The 26,060-nt window shown below is 46.5% G+C and overlaps 2 protein-coding genes across 4 annotated transcripts; one reads left to right on the plus strand and one right to left on the minus strand.

Annotated features, from left to right (window-relative positions):
* Positions 1-308: 308 nt before the first annotated feature.
* Positions 309-2,109, minus strand: LOC114776048 (transmembrane protein 42-like). Of its 3 annotated transcripts, none has more exons than XR_003745349.1 (4): positions 1,894-2,109; positions 1,627-1,773; positions 1,346-1,544; positions 309-1,001 (listed from the first exon to the last, which is right to left on the minus strand). XR_003745349.1 is itself a non-coding variant. In XM_028966648.1 (4 exons), exons 1-3 carry the CDS (start codon positions 2,068-2,070, stop codon positions 1,407-1,409), a joined length of 462 nt encoding a protein of 153 aa, XP_028822481.1. In that variant the 5' UTR covers positions 2,071-2,109; the 3' UTR covers positions 309-1,001; positions 1,362-1,406. The 3 variants fall into 3 exon arrangements, 2 of the variants coding, with proteins under 2 accessions (XP_028822481.1, XP_028822480.1); XM_028966648.1 differs by having other exon boundaries at positions 1,362-1,544; XM_028966647.1 differs by having other exon boundaries at positions 309-1,544.
* A 2,995-nt stretch (positions 2,110-5,104) lies between these two features.
* LOC114776045 (oxysterol-binding protein-related protein 10-like) lies at positions 5,105-25,904 on the plus strand. The gene is given in 14 exon segments (XM_028966646.1): positions 5,105-5,391; positions 8,076-8,251; positions 9,189-9,268; positions 11,278-11,349; positions 12,234-12,428; positions 14,396-14,585; positions 17,465-17,595; positions 22,143-22,289; positions 22,458-22,950; positions 23,681-23,867; positions 23,937-24,119; positions 25,463-25,562; positions 25,565-25,617; positions 25,823-25,904. Coding segments are annotated over 14 exon segments (2,229 nt in total). The 5' UTR covers positions 5,105-5,251.
* Positions 25,905-26,060: the final 156 nt, after the last annotated feature.

The raw sequence follows: 26,060 nt of genomic DNA on the forward strand, positions 1-26,060 counted from the left end.
TCACCGACCCACAATGTGCCGTTCTTTTGAATGGTTATAAATGAATGTGTGATGGATGTGTGTGAGTTGTGGTTATTCTGTGCCGCCGGTTTTATGAATGAGCTCTGGAATAATTTAACATGGACTCTGCCTCCATTAACTGTAATACATAATTCATCTTAAGGGGGTCCCTGGGATTTCTTTCTGCCTGTTACAGCTTTGAAAAATTTTATCTTCTAATATCTTTTGTTTGGCAGCAGGATGGCAGGTGATTACAATGGCGAGCACCTTAAAATGAACGTAAGGCAAGGTGAACCCAGAACACCGTGTTCATCGTGTGAAATTTATTCCAGCGTGTAACAGTGTAAACATGGTTTCTCCACAATGGATACAAGTGTATTTACACATCCACAAATGCAAGATAAGGACTTTGTTCTGCTACCTCTGGTACCTCATGCTCCTGACCTGCTGTGGAACGCTGGGGCTTTCAGATAAGGCCATTCCCCGGCAGGCCCTCGTTCCGTGCTAGTCACCGCGTTCCCTCTGTCTTTTAATGAATATGTGTAGAACATTTCGATTTCTGACCCAGCAGTTGTAGGAAGAACATTTGATTCAGGAAGTGCATCAACAGAACAAATGCAAATAATTTTTTTGCTTCATGCATCTTAAAGATGTCGAAAATAACCTGGTGCAGGCGGACCAGTCAGAAACGAGCGCTGTTCTTATTGCACCGAGCCTGACCCGGTCCACAGGCGTCACAGTGATAAGGGATCGTAGGAAGTACAGCAGTGGAGGACCAGCATGCATGATGGAGGACGGCGCCTTTGTGCTTTTTGCTACCGGCTGATCCAGCACTTGATCCGGACTACACGCCAACCGCTGCATGCTGGGAGATGCACAGGGCTCAGGTTGTCCAGAGGAAGCCTCTGGAGGAAAACAGTGAGACTGAGCTGATGCCTCCATCCTGAATCGGCGTCAACACGGGCCAGTCTGATCAGTCTTTGGTCTGGAGAGGAACTGGTCTAAGTAAATAAAACGTCAGCAGCTAAATACATGAACCTCCCCGAAAATGCCAAATTAAATGCACCATTATGCACAGAAAAGATTCGTAAGGCCATACGGCCCTCGCTACTGACCATCGACTGTTGAAAAACATGGTCGCCATAATCTCAAAACAGGTCTAGTGCCCCTGGTGGCTGCTTGCAGGAATGTTTAGCTCTGCCCACCCCTCCCATCAGCCAATATTCCAGCACAGGCCTAACTACGGCAGTTCTGCATGCCTGACGGCGCCCATGTTCTCAACGGTCCGTGGTCCTCGCCAGGGGGTGGGACTTGTGTAGTGGCAGCAGTTATGTTGGTGGCCTACAGATAAATAATCCTACAGCAGCCATGCAGGCGCAGCGTGAACCTCCATCGCCAGGGACCCGTCATTCATCCTTCTTGGTCACAGGTGGGTCGCTGGGTGTTGCTCGGTGAAGCACCAGGAGGCCGGAGAGCGTGAGCGAGATGCCCACCCACCACAGCGCCAGGTGGCTCTCCCCAAAGATGAGCTGACCCAGGAACGCCTGGAGGAACATGAGGCGTGTGTCAAGAGACGGAACGTTCCGGCTGGAGTATTGAGCGGGTGTCGGGGCGCGTCGTACTCACAGAGGAGATGAAGTTGGAGGCCGTGGTGGTCACAGTGGCCCGGGTGGAGGAGGAGGAGTACCTGAGCGCCTTGGCCAGGAAGGTCCACATCACAGCGTTGCAGGTGAAGAGCAGGCCGCCGCAGAGGAGCCTCAGGGGGATGTGCAGCTGACAAAAATGAATTATTACTACTGTAGTAGTCCTGATCAGCAACCATTTGTTTAATAACGAGACACGGCACGTGGGGTCGCGCTGAAGGTCATTATTTGTGAGTGCGTGACGTCTCACCCAGTCGCACGCGGTGGCCTCGTTCTCCGGGCGGAATTTGCGCTGCTCGCCCCACGTCCGGAGGCCGGACTCACACACCCCCTTCAGGTAGTCCGCGCCCAGGGACAGCTTGGCTGACGACGACGCCACGGCGCCCAGGAAGCCCGCGAGCAGCGCGTACACCACGCCGGGGAACATCTCATCTCCGCCGAGGAGGAACCTCCAGCACGTCCAGCTCCTCCTCCAAGGGCCAATCACAGCCGAGGAGGACCGTCCCGCTCCTTCTCCAAGGGCCAATCACAGCCGAGGAGAAAAGCCCAGCTCCTCCTCCAGGCGCCAATCACAGCCGCCTACCGATGCGTGCCGGCGCATGCTGGGAGATGTAGTCCACCTTTTCCTTCTCGAGTCTTCCCGTGGTTTCTACCCTTTTATTTACAGTAGAAGATCAAAGATCAAAGAAGATCAAAGGAAGGTGTTCACATTCAGAGGCTAAATAACAAGCAATTCTATATTTTTAAAGGCTCAGAGTCAGACTAGGGACGGAGCCCTAGCTGCTTAGAACCAGCAGAACATCACCTTCTTCCCATTGATGGTTTCTTCGTTACACCCCAAAGACGCATGACATGCATGATTGTTTTGATTAGCTGGTGTCACAAGGTTCATAGGTCAGAGTTGGCCTCTCACCAGTTATCGACTACACAGACATCCCTAGTGTGGGGTATGACCAGTAGGGGGCTTCACTCTTCGTGCTGTAGATTGCAGTGTATGGGAGACTCCAAAGCCAAACATGGGGTTTCATCATCCTACCTCAGAGGCCGTATTATACCTGGCACTCTACCACTGAATATTTTCAAACAGAAGCTTAAGACCTTCCTCTTTAGAGAATACTCAGACTAACTAGTCTGACTTTTGTAAAGACAACAGAGTTAATAAAATAATTGTATTCATGGTTTGAGTTCTAGTCAACCAGAACAGATTACTTCACTGATGGTAACATGAAAGCACGTTGTAAGTCGCTCTAGATAAGGGCATCAAATGCCATAAATGTAAAACCTAAATGCAGTTTTTTATAGGAGGATCATTGTTGGAGTGTTACCTTCTTCTGAGAGACTTATAAACCGCGAAATCACCGTCCATGCTGCACACAGGATCATAAATCTGCATAAATAAATAAAACATCAGTCATGTTCCTGAAGGATTAACTGATGACTGACATTCAACAAACATCTCCTCATGGCTACTCATCATAATGCACAATCTGCATTACGATACAACTGATATTATCTAAACGTACTTCACATTTCAGAAACAGAATCGCGTTTATGGGCCATACACATACATTCCGGTCGACGGCGTCTCTAAAACAACAACAATATACAATATAGTCCAATAGCTTATATACAGAAAATTATAGAAACAAAACCACAAGTGTACATAAATCAGAATCAGAAAACCTTATTAATCCAGAAGGAAATTGCGTAAAGCAGAGCTGCAATGCTGCAGGTGTGACAGTTTGGCTGTTTGGTCCATTTCAGCTTTGTAACTCCACAGGTTTTGACAGTGCACTGTTGCCGCTGATTGTATTGATTATGTTGTGTGTGTGCTCCAGACCTGCACACATCCACCCACATCCACCCCAGACCCCCCTCAGCGGCAGGGCCAGGCGATAAGCCCTGCATTAGCAGAATCACTTGTGTTTGGGGGGGAAGAATGATGTAATGATGTACGGTTTTGCACAATATGAAGCCGCTGTGACATTAATACACGGAATAATTAGTCCTCGGTTTCAACACAAGCACAGAATGAACACTAGCGTGTTCCAACATTCATTGCTGGGGACATTTTATAATAGAACTTCATTTTGATAACAGTAGAAAACCCTCAAAAATTGATTTACCTAAAGTATTTATAGCAGAATTTCTGTCTTCTTGCGAAACAGTGACATGGTGTGTAAAAAGAAAAAGAGACAGTAATGCAATATTTTTCTCAATATGTAGATTTTTCCTTTACTTATTTCACAGAGTTGGAAGAGACCGACACCCATTTCTTCTAGCACTACTGACTAAAACTGGCGAAAGTGATAATGATCATACTAGACAATAAACATGATATTTCCTATCTGCAAACACAGATTCTTCATTATTTTTCAAAACCTGCTGTGAAGATGCTGCATTTTAATGAGCAGCTCTCTGATTTTACCCACATGGCTGTTTCAGCCAGAAACCAGGGAATCTTATAATGACTCTATTATAAAACAATAGAAATCCCTTCCAAACACTTAATTGGTTCCCCTGTCAGGCAAGTCACAGGGCAACAAAGCTGATTTATTATGGCAGAAGGATGAGAAGAACAGGCTGCAGAAAAGTGGAGGACTGACCCTGAAGGTCCTTCTCCACCGTGGAGTAACTCTCTCATGCAGTTCCACCAATGCATCCACACCTCCCGCTAACGTAATTCACGCCATGCTGCCATGAAGCAAGGCTATACCCAGTGGTTTGAATAAATCTGTATTTAAAGAGCTTTTTACTTCTAAATAGCATCGTGCATTTCATACATTAAACCATTTATGGTTGGAAGGTCTCCGGGTAGGTTTGGTCCTAGAAAACATGCGTGACTTTTCTAACGGTCCCTAACATTGCGTTCAGTAATAAGATTGAATAAAAAAATCACCATATAGGGTCTTATCTAGTTTGACTGCAAAGTAAGAAAACGCAGTTTTGTCTCCTGCACATGAGATTAAAACGTCTCGGACATTTTAAAGTCTGCTTCTGTGGACCGGTCCGGCCGTGGACTGGACTCTAAAACCGGGCTTGCGGCGGGGTTGCCAGGTCGGTCCTTCAACGGACACGTGTTGCGGTTCCTAATTTCAATACTTTCTAAATAATATTTTATTTTACTTTCAGGCATATCTTAATGAAAATGGTCAGGTGGTGGACTGAAGGTGGTTATTGATGTTTGTAAGTTTGAATCCGGGAACCGACTTGGTTGGTGTGTGGAGTTGACATGCTCTCACTGTCCAAAGACCTGTACACTATGTGCCGCTGTTTAGAGAAGGTACATCACGACCATGTTGCCTTTTGTGATGAGCGTTTTGTTTTAAAGATTATTTGGCGTGCTGTGTATACGTGCTGAAGCGCGGGGTCGGTCTGCGGTTGAATGAGCGAACATCTGGTTGCGGGGACTTGCTGTCGCAGATCTGGCAACCCGGCGCTGGGAGGGAGGGTCTGCGTTGCTGCGACGTCCAGCGGAAAAACCGCTGAACGGGACGCGGAGCCACAGCCGCAGCTCCGGCAGCGGGGACATGACTCGGCCCGGGGCGGGACGCGGGGCAGAGCGCGACATGTCACCGCGTCGGGCGTAAAGCGGCGACACCGCGAGCATGGAGACGCCGCCGCCGCCGCATCCCGAGAGGGGCAGCGCGGCCAGGAAGGTCGGGAGGAGCGGCTCGGCCTCCCTCGGGCGCCCGCTGGAAGGAGTTCTGAGCAAATACACCAACCTCCTGCAGGGCTGGCAGAACAGGTGAAGATGAGGCGGGTCACAGCAGTACTGTCCTGTTCTAATGACGTTTTACTTAGTTCATGGAAATGAAGTTCCGTTGAACGTTGAATTTTTCTGCAGCGAGAACCCAGTAAACTGAACACAACAGGTCGTCTAGAGAACATGCTGGACCAGACATGCAGAACTGGAGCGGAACATTATCTGGTGATGTGGTCTTGCTCCTCTGATTAGATGTTTAGATGAACTTTGAATGTGGGTGGACAGCCTCTGATATGCTCATGTTTTTTTATATTTAAAGCAGCTGCTCTGAACATCAGACTGGAGGACTAATGCTGCCATGTTCAAGAATGTACATTTTAACTCTGAATTATGTGGATCCGTTGAATTGTGTAGAAAATGAGGTATGGATTGGGTGTGCAAGGCTCATGTGGTGGGAGGAGTCCAGGTTGATGGGAGGAGCCCGAGTGAACTGCATAGAGTAGTTCTGGAGGTTGTGCGGAATGGGTGGGCGGGGCTCAGGTGGTAGGAGTCCAGGTTAGTGGGAGGAGTTTTAGTGAGTTGATACAGAACAGTAGTTCTATGGGATTGTATGGATTGGGTGGGCGGGGCTCAGGTGGTAGGAGGAGTCCAGGTTAATGAGTGAGAGTGAGTTGGTGCAGACTTGTAGGCCAGTATCAGATGATGCATTAATAGAAGGTTCTGTTTTTTTTCTAATTGTAGTGCGTGTTTCTTATTATTTGCATGCTGCATTTGTGTGTGTGTTTGATATTGGTCTCTTGTAGGACATCCATCTGTGTCCTCTTTTGTCTCATGTGAATTCCCGTCACCTGTACCAGGCCTGTTTGAAAGGCCAGCAGCAGGGCGCCAGTATCTGGAAGCAGAAATGTGTTCTGGTTGGGTGAACTGGAGCTCTGCCATGGCTGCAGGAGGCAGTTAGGCAAGGAATCCTGTCCTCTTTCCGAGATGTCACCAGAATCAAATAAAAAAAATTCACTCAGACAAGCATGGAGCCTCATGAACCCGTTCAAACCACATTGTTAAGTGTGTGTGTATGTTCTTGGATTTCTGTCTTTGTGATGACATTGTGACAGTGCTTGGTTTGGTAGTAGGCATGTTACTGAGATGAAAAGACAGGGAATGCAGGAGGGAGGGAGGAGACACGATCCTTCACTCAGTGTTGCCAGATTGGGTGTATTGTGGTATTGAGCCCCGTTCTGATCTGGCAACACTGCTTGATCTCTAAACTAACAAGGCTATTGAATGAGTGCATGATTTGTGGAAGGACGTGTGGAAATATGTGGGCAGTGACGGTTCTTTTCGTACGGATTCCTGCAGGTGGGAACCAGGGTGGGTTTCTTCTCTGGTCTGATCCATCAGGTTGCTGTGGCATCTACGCTTAAACATTTCCCTGCAATGTTACCATAGTGATGGGAGAAGCCTGAATATAGCATCACACACACACACACACACACACACACACACACACACACACACACACACACTGCTACAGCTGGTGCATGTCTCTGTAATTGTCTTTCATGCCCATGATGGGCTGTTTTGAGTTAAATTTCACGCTTAGTCAGGATGGAACCAGTGGTGAGATGCGAAGCTTGCTCAGATAAATGACCCCTGGGGTCACGTGTCCAAACAAAAGCGGGTGTTTCAATCATAGCTACAGTTCCGAGCTTGTTTACTGGACTGCTGCATCCTGTCTTTGAAGACATGTCCCACCATTAGGTAGCACAAATGAAATAAAGCTGATCTCTCCAGGGTTGCATCATGGTTTGTTCTCACTCGCCTCTGGTTCATCGGCATCTCTTGTGCTTTGAGACCCCAGATAAACTCTGGATCTAATAAAGGATGCTCTTATACGTTAATGGTTCTCTAGCAGTTTTGGCCCAAGGACGTAATAAATATTAAAAATAGATCTTATGAGGAAAGTGGCTTCATGGCGCCCCAGGTTTGAGAATGTCAGACGGTTTATTGGATTATTATTATTATTCCGCCGTGGCTTTGTTCATATTCTCATGCTTTGGGGGAACTCATTTCACCTCCTGTAGAGGAGCTTGTAGAAGGTTGACAACCGGAGACAGAACGTTCCAGTATGAAGGTGAGTGTGAGTGAGAAGCTGGTCTGGGTGGTGAAAGCCAGGCGGGACCAGGAGAAGATGACGGAACGTGGAACAGGCTTTGTCTTGTGCTAGTTGTGATTGTCTGTCTGCGAAGGCTGGTATTGACCTGCAGCTTCTTCTCCGGCCTGGTCGATGGAACGTCTCCCCTTGTCTGGTTGTTTGCTCAGATGCTCGCTTGCTTGTCCTGTATTTCGGACAGTGACCTGTTGTCCTGGGTTAACTTCCATGTCTACCAAACCATTTTTATCTCATCAATAGAGAACCGTTACTGATGGCGGGAACAAGTCTTCTGTACGATACGATGCTGGTTACATCTCCAGTCTGTGGGAAGGTGTGGATATCAGCTGAGAGCTTTTCATCCTGCAGCTCTCCTGTCCTCTCACCTCCTTGCTTGAATTCCTTTAGTAATTTATGTTTTCCTCCGTCACGAATGAAGTATTTTTACTGTTTTCAGCTGTTGACCTGCTTGCTATGTGTTTGACAAAAAGGAAGAATTGTGATGAAAACTGCAGATAATGACACCATTTACAGCTTTTCTTCCCCTCTGTTCCTCTCTTTTTTTTTCTCCTACAAGGTACTTTGTTCTAGAGCCAGATCTGGGACGTCTGCAGTATTTCGTCAGCGAGCAGGGCAAAAACCTGAAGCCCCGTGGTTCCTTCCCCCTGATTGGTGCGTCGGTGACCCCGAGTGACGAGGCTCCACACATGTTCATCGTTCATTCGGCCAGCGGGGAGATCTTCAAGCTGCGAGGTAGAAGGCCACCCTGACGTCTGTTGTCAGTCAGGAGGAGGATGGTGATGATGTTGATGATTGTGTGAGGGTCCGTTCCAGGTATCAGTTTCTGGTAATGTGGACCAGAAGCAAGGTGAAGAGCAACCATGTCACCTCTTTTGGTGTCATTATCTGGGCCTGAGTGGCCAGCCTGGACTGCTTAGTTTCAGAAGGTTCGGTCTGATTGGACATTTGAGGTCTGAAGCTGCAGCTTTTGGGTAGTTGCCATGGTTTTCTTAGTGTACTTGTCTTCTTGCCAGAGACCAGGAGAGAACCGTAACCTTGACCGTGTTAATCCAGATCCAGCACGTAGGGAAGCAGGAAGTTCTCTGTAGTCAGGTTCTGAAGAGAAGAGCTGGGAGGGCTGTGTGTGTGTGTGTTTAAGATCTGTGTGGGTCATGTGATGCCAGTCTGGTGGTCAGGTGGGCGTCGCCCCCATCAATTACAGGTCAAGTCGTTATATTAATTCTGACATAGATTTTCCAATAACTGCATTCAGGCAGGCAATAAAGATTCACACACACATACACACACACACACACACACACACACAGACACACACAAACACGCACACACAGACTGCCTTCAGACAGGAAGTGTCTGCTCGGTTTACATTGGTGAGGGGATGCAGGAGAAGTAGGTCAGTGGAAGAGCCTGCTGTCCACTGGACTTCTCAGGTGTGTGTGTTTGAGAGACAATGCGTCCTTGTCCTGTTAATCGATGATGACTTCCTGTTGTCCCGGTGACGACCTGCAGCTCCCTCCCGAATTTGCTCAGAAGTCGATGTCTGTAATATTCGAAATTAGCTGTATATTTATGTAATATTATATATAATTATTTCTATGATGTCAATGTTCATAATTCAGTGTTAGTGCTGATGAACTGATATTTGTAATAAATCCCCCCCTCCCTGCAGCAGCCAACGGCAAGCAGCAGCAGCGCTGGATGAGCCACCTGCAGGCCTGTGCCCGGCGCCACTCCGACAGCGGCGCCAAGGTGGGTGTGGCAGCCCCTCCGCCAACATCTGCATCAGTGCTGTGACCCGTCAGGTGACATCCTATCCCCCACTGCGCTGTGACTGGCTGGGAATCTGGGTCGGCTTTTGTCACTTTCTGTAGTCTGGAGGTGGTTTAGTGGTGAAGTTGACCACTGGTGAATGGTGTAGTGGAACTGTGGATGGAGATACAGAGGATATCATATATTTGATATATGTTCATATGCAGATAGTAAGCAGCATCATAATAGGATTTATACAGCCTGACATCAACTCTGCATGAAGGATAGCAATCAGCAAACTGTTGAGCTAAAACAGCAGAATATGGGAAAGTGTGATAAAAGTTCTCCCTGGAAAGAAGGAACATTATGAGAACCGAAGTCTGTGGAGACAGTGTTGGCCAATTATAAAGAACGTTAGAGACCTTATTTTGGAATCTCGGTCTGATGGGATAAGGCCTGGAATCAAGTGTGGAGAGTGTGAAGTGGCCTCCAGAATGGGCTCTTCTGGAGATATGTGTGATAAGGTAGAGGCTCTCACTTTGGGAGAGATGGAAGGACTGAAGCTGAACAAACATACCCTCCAGACCGAGCCAGCCGAAGGAGAGCTGCTCATCCCTGGCTTCATTTAAGCCCCTTTACTCAGGTGTTGTGCTGGGCAGCAGAAGCTCTGATGGGAGTAGATCAGTCATCCAGCCTCCAGCTTATTCCTCAGGTGGTAATTCAACTTTTCTTCATTTGTTGGAGAACCTTCAGGTGCCTTTGGTGACACTCACTAACTCAGAAGCATTGAGGATGGTGGATAAGAGGGTGGCTGCAAGAAAAACCTTTAGATAAATTTAAGAAGTATTTGTAGAGCTGGAAGGATCTTGGAGATGATGGAGCACCTCACCATGAGGGACCTGTCACCATTGAACCTCAGCTTGCAGTCCAACATACAATGGGATGTCAGTCTATGATGTTCTTGTCTGCAGGTCTCTGATGGTGAGCTGTTCCATCATCTCATAGATCCTTCCAGGATCACCCTAACATTCTTTACATGCTTTTTTAAAACCTCCTTTGGCCAGTATCTCCAGACTCAGTATCACCTTCATGTATCCACCATCCAGAAGCTTGTATCTTATTCCTCTTTTGTAAGTCACTTTGGAGAACAGCTTCTGCTAAATGAAGGAAATGTTGGTGCTTGTATCTGGACAACAGAGCTGGATATCAGTGGCACAACATCTCTGGATCTTCTTCCTCCACCTCCTGGGGTCAGGATTCCAGTGGAGTGTCCCACATTCTGTTTGATGTGTTCTGCTCGTCCCCTGCTGTCACTTCCACCCAGTCGTGTCTCATTAGTCTCCCAGATCCTTGGTGTCTGGAGAAGTCACGCTGTGTAAGAAGAGATCTGTCTCCTGGGCGTGATGTTTTTCACTGTGATGGGTAATTTTGAAGATCTGTAATCAATGCCGCTCTGTTTCTGCTTCACTACTCTTTGTTTGTACAGTTTCAGTCTCTAAATGTGAGTCTGTGATGGTGTTTATCACCATGTCTGCTTCCTGCTGGAAACGTCTGGTGCACAAAAGGTCACGGGTGTGGTTAAAATTACGCCGTGTCCTCTTCACTCCAGAACTAATGCAGTTATTTTAAGAGCCTGCATCTCCTCATTCATGGTAAAATACATCTGGTCCATCCATCCATCTATCCTTCCATCCATTTGTCTGAATCAGATGAATTGCAGTGAGTTGGAATGACCTAAAGCTGAGGAGATCGTTGTTTTGTGTGTAGGAACCTGTGTAAATATTGTGCCTTTAATATTGCCAGTGATGAAAATGAACCAGTCATGTAGGACTTCCTGCTGGAATGTCCTTATTCAGTAGGCTAAGAGAAAGTCCACTTGGAGCTGGAGTGGAAATCGTACCTTCAGGATGCCAGTGGATTGGTGATTCAGGGTAGTTCTGAATAATGTCTAGAAATTGGCTGGTTCTGGCTGCACCAGTCGTGGGTTCTGATCTGTTCCTCTGTTACAGATGCGGAAGCTGAAGTACTCTGATGAACATCTGTGTGTGGAGAAGACAACCGGGGCTGGGCAGGAGGGACAGGTGGGTCTCAGAAGCACCTTCACACTCAACTGGGCTTTCCCCTCTCCAGACTGTTCCATTTAGTCTTCTCAGAATTCTGCCTGATCCAGGACCAGTTCTACCAAGAAACACGCACACACACACACACACACACACACATATGGAGGAGCTGTACCAGATCCAAAACCAGAGCCTTGTGTGTATGTGTGTGTGTGTGTATTGCTCAGCAGGCGGTAGACCTGGCAGTTCAGCTCACAATCTGCACACAGCCTATACCACCCACGTCCTGTGTGTGTGTGTGTGCGTGTGTGTGTGAGGCTGAATCAGCCTACGCTGAACACACACTGCGTCTCCCTCCTTCATTATCCGGGTTGTGGGTTCTGCTTGTTTGAAAAATGCGGCAACGCTTGAGGTTATGCGCTGTGATAGTGGGTCAGTGACGTCTCCTGACCTCATTTCTCCACCTTCCAATGTTCTCCAATCTCAGATCTACACCTCTTTCCTTCTCCTCAGCTCTCCTCAGTGTTTCCTCATCCCGCTGGAACCCAGACATTCTGCCATGTCCTTTATCTGACCTTCTGTACTGTACATACAAGGTTGTTGGGTGATGAATGGGCGGTACCGCTGCTGTGAGAAAAGCTCCAACTGTTTGAGCTTCACTTTAGAGTTGATAAAAATTATATGAACGCATAAATAGATAATATAGATGTCAATGAAGCATGTGAAGGTGTTCCTCAGACGCTCCAGATAATTTGTTGGAGGTGATGCTGGAAACGACGATGTTTGTTAGCTTGATGGATCTGATGCTCTTCAGTGGTCATGTGTTTCTGGGCTGTCCTCCGATTGATACAGCAAGCAGCAATGACTGAAATCTGATGAAAATATCTCAAATTTTTCACACTCAGGGTTCCTCAGACCGGACACGTAGCTTCTCGCTCCTTCCTCACCTGCCACCGTCCTCTTCCTCACCCAGCGCCCAACGGCACCTCAGCCACAGCGTGGCTCCCAGCAACATTGTCACCATAACGCACCACAAGTCGCCTGCCGCTGCTCGCCGTGCCAAGAGCCAGTACCCCACCAGACTGCTGGAGGTCAAGGAGGTCAGTCCTTATATTCATCTCCTCCTGTCCATCTCAGAGTTTCATTGTGTTACACCATCGCCGTGGAGCTGTGGTTGCCTAGCAGTTAAAGAAGCGCCTTGTAATGGGAAGGTTGCGGGTTCAAGGTGGCATTGAGGTCTAGATCAAGGTGTACCGTCCCCACACACAGCTCCCTGGGCGCCTTTGATGGCTGCTCACTATTCACCAAGGGCGATTAGTTAAATGTCCCTTATTATGAAATCTTGACTTTATGAGATTATTAAACATTAATACTGAGTTCCCCAGGCCTGTCTATGGTCCTGCAGTGGCTAGAAATGGCAGTAGGTGTAAAGAGTGTTTTGGTCATTCTGCTTCACCGTTCAGAGAGCAGCAGCACAGACTGGAATTTGTCTGGAATTTGTCCCCTTATGTCTTCATAAGGGGAAATGTTACCCTCTCGTTTTCATGCTTTGTCCACCCAGGGAATTTCCCAACCCTCTTCTGAAAAAGTAACTCCACTGACCTTCATGGCTTCCAAACATGCGAAGCATTGCAGTTGATTGGTGATTGGGTGTGAAAATGAGCACAAATGTATTTTTGAGACATGTGAGACAGAACCAGTGGGTTCATTTTATTTCTTTCTGGAAAAACGCGATGTGACTTCCTGTCTGTGCCAAGCATTATCATTGGTGAATGGTGTTGATGACGTGAATGCCGGCTAACTTCTATAGGCCACTCTCCTCCTTGTCCCGCCTCTCTCCTCCTCATCAGCATTTAAAGCTACAGACACGGAAAATGGTGTGTCCTGGGGAAATCTCATTGTGGGACTGGAGCAAAGTGGCTGTAATTCTGCACCAAGGCTGAACTTCAGTAACATTACACACCAGTAAACAGGATGTAAAATCCAGGAAGGATCTGGAATTGCAAGGTGAGGAATAATGGATGCTCTTGTTTCCGCTGTAGTGGATGAGATCTTCTTCTTTGGTTCTTGTCTGAAATGTGTATCTTGAATTTCTGTAAAAACCCTCGAGCTGACAGTCACAGGGCAGAAATCTGTCTCTTCATCTATTAAACAAATGACTCAGAAGGACATGTTCTTGGTCACCTTTGTCCTCGCTCGTGGGTGAAGAACAGAGGCTGGTACTTTTGTTGGCACCTCTCTGCTGTTTAGAATTTACCTTGCTCTCCACCGTATTTCCACCCTAAGTGGAAGGTTCCAGAAGATCTTATGAAAAACATTGGTGAGTTCAGTATAAATAGCTGGAATGATGTCTGTGGACCAGAGGTCACTGTGGTCTGAGCTAAAAACTCTCTGTGAAGAATCATGAAACCAGTTTATTCTTATCATCAGACCAGCATCTTCAGCTAATGAGCAGCATTACCATGCTGCTTTTTCTGGTGTGTGTGTGTGTGTGTGTGTGTGTGTGTGTATGGAAGAAAACCAGTAACATCTAATTTTTGAAAATTTTATTACCTTTGAATTTTAAAGATTGTTTTTTTTTTTATTTAATGTTTTTCAATGTCAATAAATAAAAAAATATATATTCATTGTTTTGTCTCAATACAAATATATATAAAAAAATCAGTCTGAATTTCAAAGGCTAATAAAATGTAAAACTCAGATGGACCAGGTTTTCCTCCATTGGTGGTATGTTACTCCACGACAACGAGAATTTACACACGAGGAGAGTAAGTGAGGGACGAGCAGATTTACGGGACTCATTTATCACGGTCAGCACCTTCATCATTCACTGTCTGGTTCTCCTGCTGACTGCTGAAACACGATTCCCTTCATTCCAGAAAGCAGAGGAAAGCCTTTTCCGTTCAGTACCCAAACAGTAAAATATGACGGGTGGCTTTTAGATTGAATAAAAAGTGACAGATAAATTTCACCAAGAGATTAATGAACTGAAAGAACATGAATATTCATAATATGTTATTGAGATATCACCACTCATCAACTGACATGATCTTACTCCTGCCAACAGATGATGAACCAGGTGGAGGTGCAGCAGAAGAGCCTCATTCACTCCATTGAGTCCCTTCCCACAAAGGGCCCTGTCTCCTGCCTGGACCAGGACCTCCTGCTGCTGAAGGCCACCTCAGCCGCCACCCTCAGCTGCCTGGGCGAGTGCCTGAGCATCCTCCAGCAGACCTCCGGCCCCAGTGGCACGTCCAGTGAGTCCTTTCAGCTGAACATGTGCAGTAATGCTGCTGAAGGTGCATGTGTGTCTTCTCTGTTTGTTCATCTTATTCTGTGTTTCAGTTCTCCAGTCATCCATCTGCTGCTGATGGTTCTGTTTACAACAATAAGGGGCAGGCGGGGTGTGTGTGTGTGTGAGTGAGGGGGACAAACTGAATTCTTAACTCTCCTATGCACTTGTTCCACTGTTTCCACCACGAGATGCCAAAGATCTCCAGAGGTGCCTACAGCCTTGTAATAAAAACAAGCCAGATCCAATAAATAATTCCAAACAACGACGTTTAGCTGCATCTGTGTGTGTGTGGCTGGACCCTGACACCACTTCTCTAACCCCGGTATTAGAACCTTAAGAACCCACCCACTGCTCCACCAGCTTTGAACAGCACTTGGGCATTAACAGAAAAGTTGGTTTGCGGTCATGTTTGCATCAAGTCATGTTTTTTTTATTAAACCAGCTGAGTGGATTTGTAGAAGGGGAAGGGAACCGATCCACTAACATGAGTGGAAGTGTAGGACGCGCATGGCGTGTTACAAAAGCCCGAAATTACAGGTCTCAGAAGAGGATGTTTGATCTCCCAATAATATGCACCTATAGCTGTAGTGGTGACAGGTACAGCTGAACCCTGCCTTGCTCGGAACCGAACCTTTCATGGCTGCCCATTGCTCACCAAGGGTGATGGTTAAAAGCAGAGGACATATTTCCTTCTGTGCACCGTGTGCTGTGCTGTGTATTACAACGACAATCACTTCATTTCAACCTGCCACCCTCCGCGATCCACCCGACAGGGGAAACTTAACGTGATTGTCATTGTGAAACACTGCAGCAGAGCACACAGTGAAATGGTGAAATGTGTCCTCTGCATTTAATCATCACCTTAGTGAGCAGTTGGCAGCCATGACAGGCGCCCGGGGAGCAGTGTGTGGGGATGTGCTTTACTCAGTGGCACCCTCAGTGGCACCCTGGCAGTTCAGGATTTGAAACCGGCAACCTTCTGATAACGGTCGGCTTTTTACCCGCTAGGCAAACAACTGCCCTGTAAAGGACCAGACATACTGTGACCAGATACAATGTCTTTGGGGGTTGGACTTCTGGGGTGAACCGGAAGTGTTCTGGAGTTGTCCCTGTTTTTCCCTGGTTGTGTTCTACAATATTAATATTTTTATTATATTATATTTTTGAGGGGGACATACGAAGGACAGTTGGAGACAGGGATGTAAATGCTGGCTTGACTGTTGGTATTTTGTCGACTCGTGTTTTATGACAGATAACATTCCCTAGGAACACACCCTACTCGGGAAAAGCACAGGTTCCGTTCTGGTTCTGTGTTGGTGGAGATGAATATAAGAACATATTAGATGCCCTGTAATAAGAAAGGTATGAAGAATAGTGTTTAGGTAGAGAGGGCCTGTTCTAGATCAGTTGTGGGAACTGAAACCGGCTGGAAACAAGGAACCCGCAGAGAATTTGTTAAAGATCAGGCACCAGTCTGAAGCACCAGTAATGTAACTAGAAAGTAAGGTTCTAGATCAGTAAAACTCAAGGTGGAGGTGGTTGGACATCCAGTCTGGCCAACCTTATGGAACCTTAAAGCCTGGTGAAGGAACCTGCCCTGCAATGTGGACGTTTTCTGGAAGTTCCATCACTGCCGCCTGAATGAAACCTGGCGCCTCCAGGCCGAAGGGTATGTGAATGTTTCTTGCCTGAAAATGAACGATCTGTAAACAAGTAAGCTGCTGTCTGCTGCGATGTTCTAGATGGCTTCTATCTCCAGAGAGCTGGACCGGTACTGGCAGTGGTGGATTCAGGCTGTTTGTTGGCAGGGGTGGAGAAATGGACCCAACCAAGAAACACATATATGAACCATGAGACCGTTGTCTTCTGAGTTGTACGCCCTGCTTCTTGTAGTTGGGACAGATGCAGGGACACGACGACTCCATTCCGCTGGAGAGGTGCTTATCTGGAGTGTTCACCAGTTGCTGCTCATCTTCTCCGAACAAAATGACTCTGGGTTTTACCGGTTCATGCACTGAAAGTGGCTCAGAGCACCACCTGCTGCTGAAACACGTCCATTTCAGTTTAAAGGCAACCTCGAACCCGAGGTGAACATCTCCTTCCTCACACAGCCACGCCCCCCTCTCAGCCCCGTAAACTCCTGTAGCTGCATGGGCCGCCAGAGGGAACTTCAGATGTTTAGCTCTCAGCCGCAGGCATTTTAAATGTTTGCATGAACGTGCATCGCCTCCATGTTGAGTTGTTGATGACCATGACCTGCACTCCTGCATGAAGAAGTGGGGCGTGGTTGATCCGGGAGATTCAGCTTTGGCTGGTCAGGAGCTTCATCTGGCAGATGTCCAGTCCACTCAGGCAGAACTCAAGAGGCATTAAAACCGGTGTGTGCTGACCATTTCAGACTGATCATAGTTCAGAAGAACGTCTGATAAACGTCAAGCTTAAAAAAAATGCAGCGATGGAGAAAAGTCTCCTCTATCAGCTTCACCATCCAGTACTCTCCCCTTGGAATTTAATATGGAATGGCATCTTTGATGAAGCTGTGGAATCTCGTTTCCTTCCTCGTAATGATGGAGTTTTTTTTTTTTTTTTTGCACAATTCATCAAATTGTGGACATTTTAATTCCGTTAATGGCCCTGTTTGGAGCTCCTACCTGCATGGCAGTGATGAGTGTGGGTTCTGCAGACTCTGAATGTCTGCATCCTCTAAAACAGGAGTTATCAACACAAATCTAAACTAATACCTCATATAAATTCCCTCATTTGATAATTCAACCCAATGTTAGGGCGTAGACCCCGCAGGTTGAGAGACTCTGAAAGTCCTTCTGCCCTGTGCTGTTTTAGATGCTGCTCCAGTGTGGACCATGCCAAAGTCCCCTTCAGTGGGAAAGTTGAAGAACGGCGCTGTGATGCCCCTGCCTTCAGATGAACCGTCTCCTTGCCTCAGGAAGAAGGATTTCTCCCAGAACACTGAGGTCAGTGGGAAAGGGAGATGAATATAGAGGATGCAGCTAGAAATACAGCAGAGGGACTGGATACGAGGTGAAGAGGTGACCAGGCGTGCAAAACCTGCCAGAAACACTCAGGCCTGGGTCCTCTTGAACTTACACGGTCGTGTCTGGTCGAGTTCTAATGTTCTAGATGTCATGGTGATGTGGCAGAAGCAGTTAGAACTAGACTTTTAGAACTTACAACAAAGTTCTTGCAGCTGACCACACAAAGACATGGACTACAACACACACACATGTGTAAAGGGAGTGCAGAATTATTAGGCAAGTTGTATTTTTGAGGAATAATTTTATTATTGAACAACCATGTTCTTAATGAACCCAAAAAATTCATTAATATCAAAGCTGAATGTTTTTGGAAGTAGTTTTTAGTTTGTTTTTATTTTTAGCTATTTTAGGGGGATATCTGTGTGTGCAGGTGACTATTACTGTGCATAATTATTAGGCAACTTAACAAAAAACAAATATATACCCATTTCAGTTATTTATTTTTACCAGTGAAACCAATATAACATCTCCACATTCACAAATATACATTTCTGACATTCAAAACCAAAAAACAGCGACCAATATAGCCACCTTTCTTTGCAAGGACACTCAAAAGCCTGCCATCCATGGATTCTGTCAGTGTTTTGATCTGTTCACCATCAACATTGCGTGTAGCAGCAACCACAGCCTCCCAGACACTGTTCAGAGAGGTGTACTGTTTTCCCTCCTTGTAAATCTCACATTTGATGATGGACCACAGGTTCTCAATGGGGTTCAGATCAGGTGAACAAGGAGGCCATGTCATTAGTTTTTCTTCTTTTATACCCTTTCTTGCCAGCCACGCTGTGGAGTACTTGGACGCGTGTGATGGAGCATTGTCCTGCATGAAAATCATGTTTTTCTTGAAGGATACAGACTTCTTCCTGTACCACTGCTTGAAGAAGGTGTCTTCCAGAAACTGGCAGTAGGACTGGGAGTTGAGCTTGACTCCATCCTCAACCCAAAAAGGCCCCACAAGCTCATCTTTGATGATACCAGCCCAAACCAGTACTCCACCTCCACCTTGCTGGCGTCTGAGTCGGAATGGAGCTCTCTGCCCTTTACCAATCCATCCATCTGGCCCATCAAGACTCACTCTCATTTCATCAGTCCATAAAACCTTAGAAAAATCAGTCTTGAGATATTTCTTGGCCCAGTCTTGACGTTTCAGCTTGTGTGTCTTGTTCAGTGGTGGTCGTCTTTCAGCCTTTCTTACCTTGGCCATGTCTCTGAGTATTGCACACCTTGTGCTTTTGGGCACTCCAGTGATGTTGCAGCTCTGAAATATGGCCAAACTTGTGGCAAGTGGCATCTTGGCAGCTGCACGTTTGACTTTTCTCAGTTCATGGGCAGTTATTTTGTGCCTTGGTTTTTCCACACGCTTCTTGCGACCCTGTTGACTATTTTGAATGAAACGCTTGATTGTTCGATGATCACGCTTCAGAAGCTTTGCAATTTTAAGAGTGCTGGATCCCTCTGCAAGATATCTCGCTATTTTTTGACTTTTCTGAGCCTGTCAAGTCCTTCTTTTGACCCATTTTGCCAAAGGAAAGGAAGTTGCCTAATAATTATGCACACCTGATATAGGGTGTTGATGTCATTAGACCACACCCCTTCTCATTACAGAGATGCACATCACCTAATATGCTCAATTGGTAGTAGGCTTTCGAGCCTATACAGCTTGGAGTAAGAGAACATGGATGAAGAGGATGATGTGGACAAAACTCATTTGCCTAATAATTCTGCACTCCCTGTACATACATCGATTTCTCTATTTATCGAAATTTACATGTATATAGTGGTGTGAAAAAGTGTTTGTCCCCTTTCTGATTTCCATGTTAGACACATTTAAATGTTTCAGAACATCAAATTTCTCGGGGCAGTGGTGGCCTAGCGGTTAAGGAAGCGGCCCCATAATCAGAAGGTTTCTGGTTCGAATCCCGATCCGCCAAGGTGCCACTGAGGTGCCACTGAGCACCGTCCCCACACACTGCTCCCCGGGCGCCAGTCATGGCTGCCCACTGATCACTCAGGGTGATGGGTTAAATGCAGAGGACAAATTTCACTGTGTGCTGTGCTGCTGTGTATCACAAGTGACAATCAATTCACTTTAAAAAATGTGAAGTATTAGTCAAAGACAACACAAGTAAGCACCAAGTGTGTTTTTAAGTGAATGATTTTTCACACCACTGTATATTTTAATACACTCATTCATATTTATATTTTTTTGGATAATGTACTTTTTTACTGTACTGTTGGTAGAGTTTCTTTTTGAAAGGACCTATTGTGTGGGATGCAGGGTGAGGATATTTGTAGAGGTCTGGATGCTGGCTGGTTGCATCTCTCTGAAAGCATGTTGACATGTGACTGCTTTGAAGGTTTCTGCTAACCACCGGCAGAAGTTGTCTCCTCGTCCTGTTCTTCGGAAATTTGCTGTGAGAAAGTGGGTCAGGCAGTGGGTTCTGTGCCTTGGGTCTGATCCCGTGGTATCAGTGATGCCGTCTAGACATTCCCACATCCACGACAGGAAACATTCTTTTTCTTACAGCTGGATGCTTTGTAGGTCAGCTGCATCTACCAACCAGAATCAGCATCTTATTCAGTAGTTACAGGGACAGTCGCCCTGTATACACACAGGGTCAAGTGACAGGGTCAAGGCAGTACTCTGACAGCTGCTGGTGATGGTGGAGAGAGAAACGCTAAACCTCGTTCCCTCATAATTACATCTCGCACCTTCACCACCTTTCATTCTGCGCATCTTCTGACAGGCCAGACCAGGGGTTTCGGTCCTGATTTTTGCGGCCCTGGTGTTTGGAGCACTGCCACCCCTGCTGGTTAAACTCATGCAGATGCGAGTTACAGGTTTATAGATGTTCTGGGATGGAGCAGAACGTGGTCAGGACTCCAGATGGAGGTTTTAGTTTTTGTTGAGGTAAAAACTCGACAGAATAATTATGTTGAAATTACTATAATGACATCATTTATCAACATCTGTCTCATAGATTTGTGTGTGTGTCAGTCGCCATGTTTTTGCTGAAGGCTGCATTGTCTGAAATATCACTTTCCTAAGTGAGACTAGTGCATTCTGGGTAGGCAGTAGTGAGATACTCTCTAGTGGTGGTCATGTGACTGGTGACGTCTGGACCCGTCTGGGTTAGTGTTGTAAATTACAGCCATGAAGAATTCCTGACAGACCCTCCTCCAGCAGAAGCTCCACTTCTCAGGAGCTTTATACAGGCTGTAGACGCCAATTGATGTGGATAGGTGGGTTATCAGTGTGGAGGAGAGAGAACTTGTCAAAATGACTGTAAAGCGCAGTTTCTTAGGTGTAGGTGGGATGTTAGAGAGGAGGCGGGGCTAATGGGAGTTCCGGAATGATGCGGTAAACCCTGCCAGTAACAAAGCAGACTGATTCATCAGGTCATGTGATCAGGAAGGGTGGGCCAGTGACATGGGAAAGTCTGGGAATTTGGGCGGAGCATCACTGGGAGTCTGTCCTCCTCCTCTCTCTAAAGGAAGGAGGCACAGACACACACACACACACACACACACACCTACAAAGTGTGCTGAGGATCTGTAGATTTTTTTTTTTTAAGAGGAGTGCAGTGACTGGCGAAGCTGCAGTAAGTCATCTAGGTGATGAATTTCGTGTGTGTGTGTGTGTGGTGTGTGTGTGTAATTTTTATCCGTTTTCCATCCTGATGAAGAGAGCAGTTCAGGTTCCACCGCGTGATGTGGACGTCAGAAGACGAACTAGACCACAGCTTCTTGGTCTAGTTCAGAAGAAGGTTCAGTTGAGAATAACAGAACATTCCTCCTTGGTTGTGTTTTTTTAGTAGTGTTAGTGAGATGGTGGATCAGGGAATCTACAGAACTGAAGAGAAATAAAACTGAAGAAATGTGAGGACACAACTCTTGGGATCTGCTTGTGTTCCAGCTGAACTAAGGCTAATTTCTGCAGGTGGAACACTTCCATCTTGTCCTTTTTCTGCAGTTTTTCTCTTTATATTTCAGCCATTCTGCAGAGAAACAATCCAGAATTTATAAAACTCTCCTCTCCTCACGCCGTGTTTCTCATGTGTTCTTCTCTCCCAGTGGTTCATCATCAAAACACACGTCCTACGTCCTCTATTTATAGCTCTACGCTTGGGAAACTTGCAACTTGTGTATGTGTGTGCATCCTCTTAGTCTTTAAATAATAAATAGGTGAATCCTTCTCTCTGTTCTCCTGATGGTTCTGTCGGGTTCACATTTCATCTTGATTTGGTTCTCTGTGTATGAATCTCTGCAGACCGATGTATGAAGGTGATGTCGAGAAATGCAGATCAGATCCTGATTCTCACTCGTGTTCATTTATGAATCATTGTTTCCATGAACCCGTCTGAGGTCCTGATCTTAATGCATCTTGTGAAAAGCTGAAACCGGTTTAGACAGGAACCTGCTGAGGTACAGTCCTGCTCCATAAAATACTGTTTTTCTGTGTGCAGCACCCAGGCATGGATTCCTTCAGTCCCACTGAGGAGGTGACCGACCTGGAGGACAATGAGGAGGAGGACCTGGGCGTTCTGGACGACCAGAGGAGCATCATCCTGCACCTGCTGTCTCAGCTGAAACTCGGCATGGACCTCACACGGGTGAGGGATTCAAGTTCAAGAAGCCTTCAAGGTGAACGTGTCAGAATATTTGTGCAGCTGGAAAAATTAAACATGCTGCAGGTTTGGTAGGTGGTGCTAGAAAAGAGGTGATTTATAACTAAAATAAATAGGATTTCACCTGCCATTTGTCTCTCTGGTCCCTCTCAGGTGGTTCTCCCCACCTTCATCCTCGAGAAGCGTTCTCTGCTGGAGATGTACGCCAACTTCATGGCACACCCGGACATGTTCCTCGCCATCACGTGGGGTTCTTCACCTGAGGAACGCATGGTGCGTTTCGTGGAGTATTACCTGACCTCCTTCCACGAGGGACGCAAGGGCGCTGTGGCCAAGAAACCCTACAACCCCATCCTTGGCGAGACCTTCCACTGCTCCTGGGAGGTGCCCCGGGACCGGGTGTGGCCCCTCAGGACTCATGGACATGCCCTCGGGGCTGGGCACTGTGACCCTCCACGACCAAGCCATGCTGAGGCGGGAGCTGGCAGCTACCACGTCCGCTTCGTGGCAGAGCAGGTGTCTCACCACCCACCTGTCTCAGCCTTCTACTGCGAGTGCCTGGAGCGGAGGATGTGTGTGAACGCCCATGTGTGGACCAAGAGCAAGTTCATGGGCATGTCTGTTGGAGTGTCAATGGTAGGAGAAGGTGGGTGGAGCTCTGAATGTGGTCTGAAATGGACTGCCAGGACGGGGTAAATACCAGCTGAAGCTGATGAGATGTTAGCTGTAGTTTATGATGGAGATGGTAAAGGTTCTGTGGATTGATTGTTGATTGTTGAAGTTGTGACTGTGTATTGTGGTTCAGGATGGAGTTGATGATGTCGATAGCAGATGGCAGGTCTGCTCATGGTCGATGGTGCACCATCCAGAACAATCATCCAGATGACTTTGGGCAGCAGCCAGATTATCGATCATGGACCCAATTCCTGTGCACTGGGGGGAAATTATGTTACATCCAGCCCTCGAGGGCATGGTGACCTATAAGTCATGGGTCTCCATTGGTCTTTAAAATCAATTATTATTTTCAATAAACCCCAGAGGCAAACATCTCACTACAGATTCTGCCCATCCTTATTTAGCCTCCATCACCAGGCTCCAGCATTGGCAGGTTCCACACCACACTGAGGAACTACCCGCTATGCTGTCCATCAGTAGCTAACATGCTGTGGGCCATGGGTCATGTGTTAAGGGGTGGTAGTAGACTATTATATAAACCAGAAAACCACAAACCCCACTTACTACCCTTGTGTCCCTGAGCAAGATCCTCTGCATGGGGACACTCAGGATAAGGCTGTCCGGTAAAAGCTGGAAATATAAATGAATGAGTTTGACTGTACATTTAAAATGGATCCTAATGAATGGTGTGTGTGCATCAGGAGTTCTTTGTCTGCTGGAACATGAAGAGGAGTATGTGTTCACACTGCCATGTGCCTACGCTCGCTCCATCCTGACCGTGCCCTGGGTGGAGCTGGGGGGGAAAGTCTCTATCACCTGTGCCAAGAGCGGGTTCTCCGCCACAGTCACGTTCCACACCAAACCCTTTTATGGAGGGAAGGTCCACAGGTGAGAAGGTTTGTTCAAAATGTACATTGTTTTTATCTGAGTAAATCATTGTAATTCTTACAAATTCAGAGTGACCGCCGAGGTCAAACACAACCCTACCAGCACCATCGTGTGTAAGGTCCAGGGCGAGTGGAATGGGACGCTGGAGTTTACCTACAGCAGTGGAGAAAGCAAAGTCATTGACACCACCAGACTGGCAATCATCAAGAAGAAGCTCCGCCCAGTAGAGAAGCAGGGGCGTAGCGAGTCCAGGTCTGGTTCGTCATTTCAATACCCAGAATATCAGAAGCATGACTATTATTAGTACCATTACCAGTACCAGAATTGGGGCTGTGGTGGCTTAGCGGTTAAGGAAGCGGCTCCGTAATCAGAAGGTTGCGCGTTCGAATCCCGATCCGCCGAGTTACCACTGAGGCTTCAGCCCCATGCACTGCTCCCCTGTTATAGTGATAGTTAAAAGCAGAGGACCCATTTAGTTGTGTGCTGTGCTGGAGTGTTTCACAAAGTAAATCACTTCACTTTCACTTTTATTACTAGCACCATTATCAGAACCATGACTATTACTAGTAATATTAGCAGCACCATTATCAGAAAGGTGACTATAAAAGCATCATTATCAGAACCATAACAATTATTAGTACCATTATTTGCACCATTACCAGAGCCATGACTATGACCAGAACCATTACCAGAACCATTATAATTACTAGTACCATTACCATCACCATTATCAGAAACATGACTATAAAGGCACCATTATCAGCAACTTGAATATTACTAGTACCATTATTAGCACCATTATCAGAGCCATGAATATTAATAGTACCAGTAAGGGCAGTACTAGTAGGGGCAGTGGTCACCTAGTGGGTACGGAAGCGGCCCTGTAATCAGAAGGTAGCCGGTTCGAATCCCAAACCACCAAGGTGCCACTGAGGTGCCACTGAGCAAAGTACCTGTCATGGCTGCCCACTGCTCACCAAGGGTGATGGTTAAAAGCAGAGGACACATTTCATTGTGTCACCGTGTGCTGTGCTGCAGTGTTTCACAATAACAATCACTTCATTTTCACTTACCATTACCAGCACCATTATTAGCACCATTATCAGAAGCATGATTATTAACAAAACCATTGCCAGTAACATTATCAGAACCGTGACTATAACCAACACCATTATCAGAACCATGACTATTACTTATACCATTACCAGCACCATTATTATAAACATAACTATAACCAACACCATTATTAGAGACATAACTATAACTTGCACCATTATCAGAACCATGACTATTACTAGTACCATTATTTGAAGCATGACTATAACTAGCACCATTACCAGAACCATGATTATTAGTACCAATACATGTTTGCGCTATGTAGCCCAGATTGTCAATGTTGCACTTTATGTCAGTATGTAACTAGTTTGAATGGTACATGTACCACCAGGTTCTAGAGAAACGTGGTTTCGTTTCACTGTGTGCTGTTCAACAGTTTTGCAGCTGAAATGACAATAAAGCTCACTTGAACTTGAACTTGAACCAGTATCTGGGTACCAGCTGTCTGTAAGCAGACATTTTGCCTGTTTTTTTTTAAGACGCCTGTGGCACCACGTTACCATGGCACTAAAGGAGGGCAACATCGACACGGCAACAGAACACAAGCACCGTCTGGAGGAGCGTCAGAGAGGAGAAGAGGCAGCAGCGGGTCCTCCAACAACCAGCCATGGAAACCAAAATACTTCAACAAGAGGTGCATTGCTGCCACACCCAGAACACAGCATCAGTTCAAAATGACATCTGACTGACGAGTAGAGAGAAGGCAAGAGAACATGTGGAATGTTTTAAATATCTGCATGTTGTACTTCCCATGTCTTATTTGTAGATTTGTATCTTCACATCTGTTTAATTTGGAGGGCACTTCTCACAGTGGATGATGTCTTTGTGTCCCTCTGTAGGGTGAGGGGTGGGTCTACTACAACCCCCTATGGAAAGACCACTGAGACCAGTCCTTCATGGGCCAGGGATGAGGAGGGCTGAGTGGCCACTTCCTGTCTCTACAATACAGAAAACATGGCAGATGAGTGGAGGAGGATGTACGTTTTTATACCAGCGAAGAACGTTTCTATTTTCACTTGGTCCAGACTGGAGCAACACACACACACACACACACACACACACACACACACACCAAAG

This window comes from Denticeps clupeoides, unplaced genomic scaffold, assembly GCF_900700375.1.
Source record: "Denticeps clupeoides unplaced genomic scaffold, fDenClu1.1, whole genome shotgun sequence".
NCBI lineage: Eukaryota > Metazoa > Chordata > Actinopteri > Clupeiformes > Denticipitidae > Denticeps > Denticeps clupeoides.

Coding starts and splice junctions, on each gene's coding strand:
- LOC114776048 (XM_028966648.1), bottom strand. CDS start 2,070: ATGTTCCCCGGCGTGGTGTACGCGCTGCTCGCGGGCTTCCTGGGCGCC. Junction 1,774..1,893: donor AGGCCACCGCGTGCGACTGG/GTGAGACGTCAC, acceptor CATTTTTGTCAG/CTGCACATCCCCCTGAGGCT. Junction 1,545..1,626: donor CCTCCAACTTCATCTCCTCT/GTGAGTACGACG, acceptor ATGTTCCTCCAG/GCGTTCCTGGGTCAGCTCAT.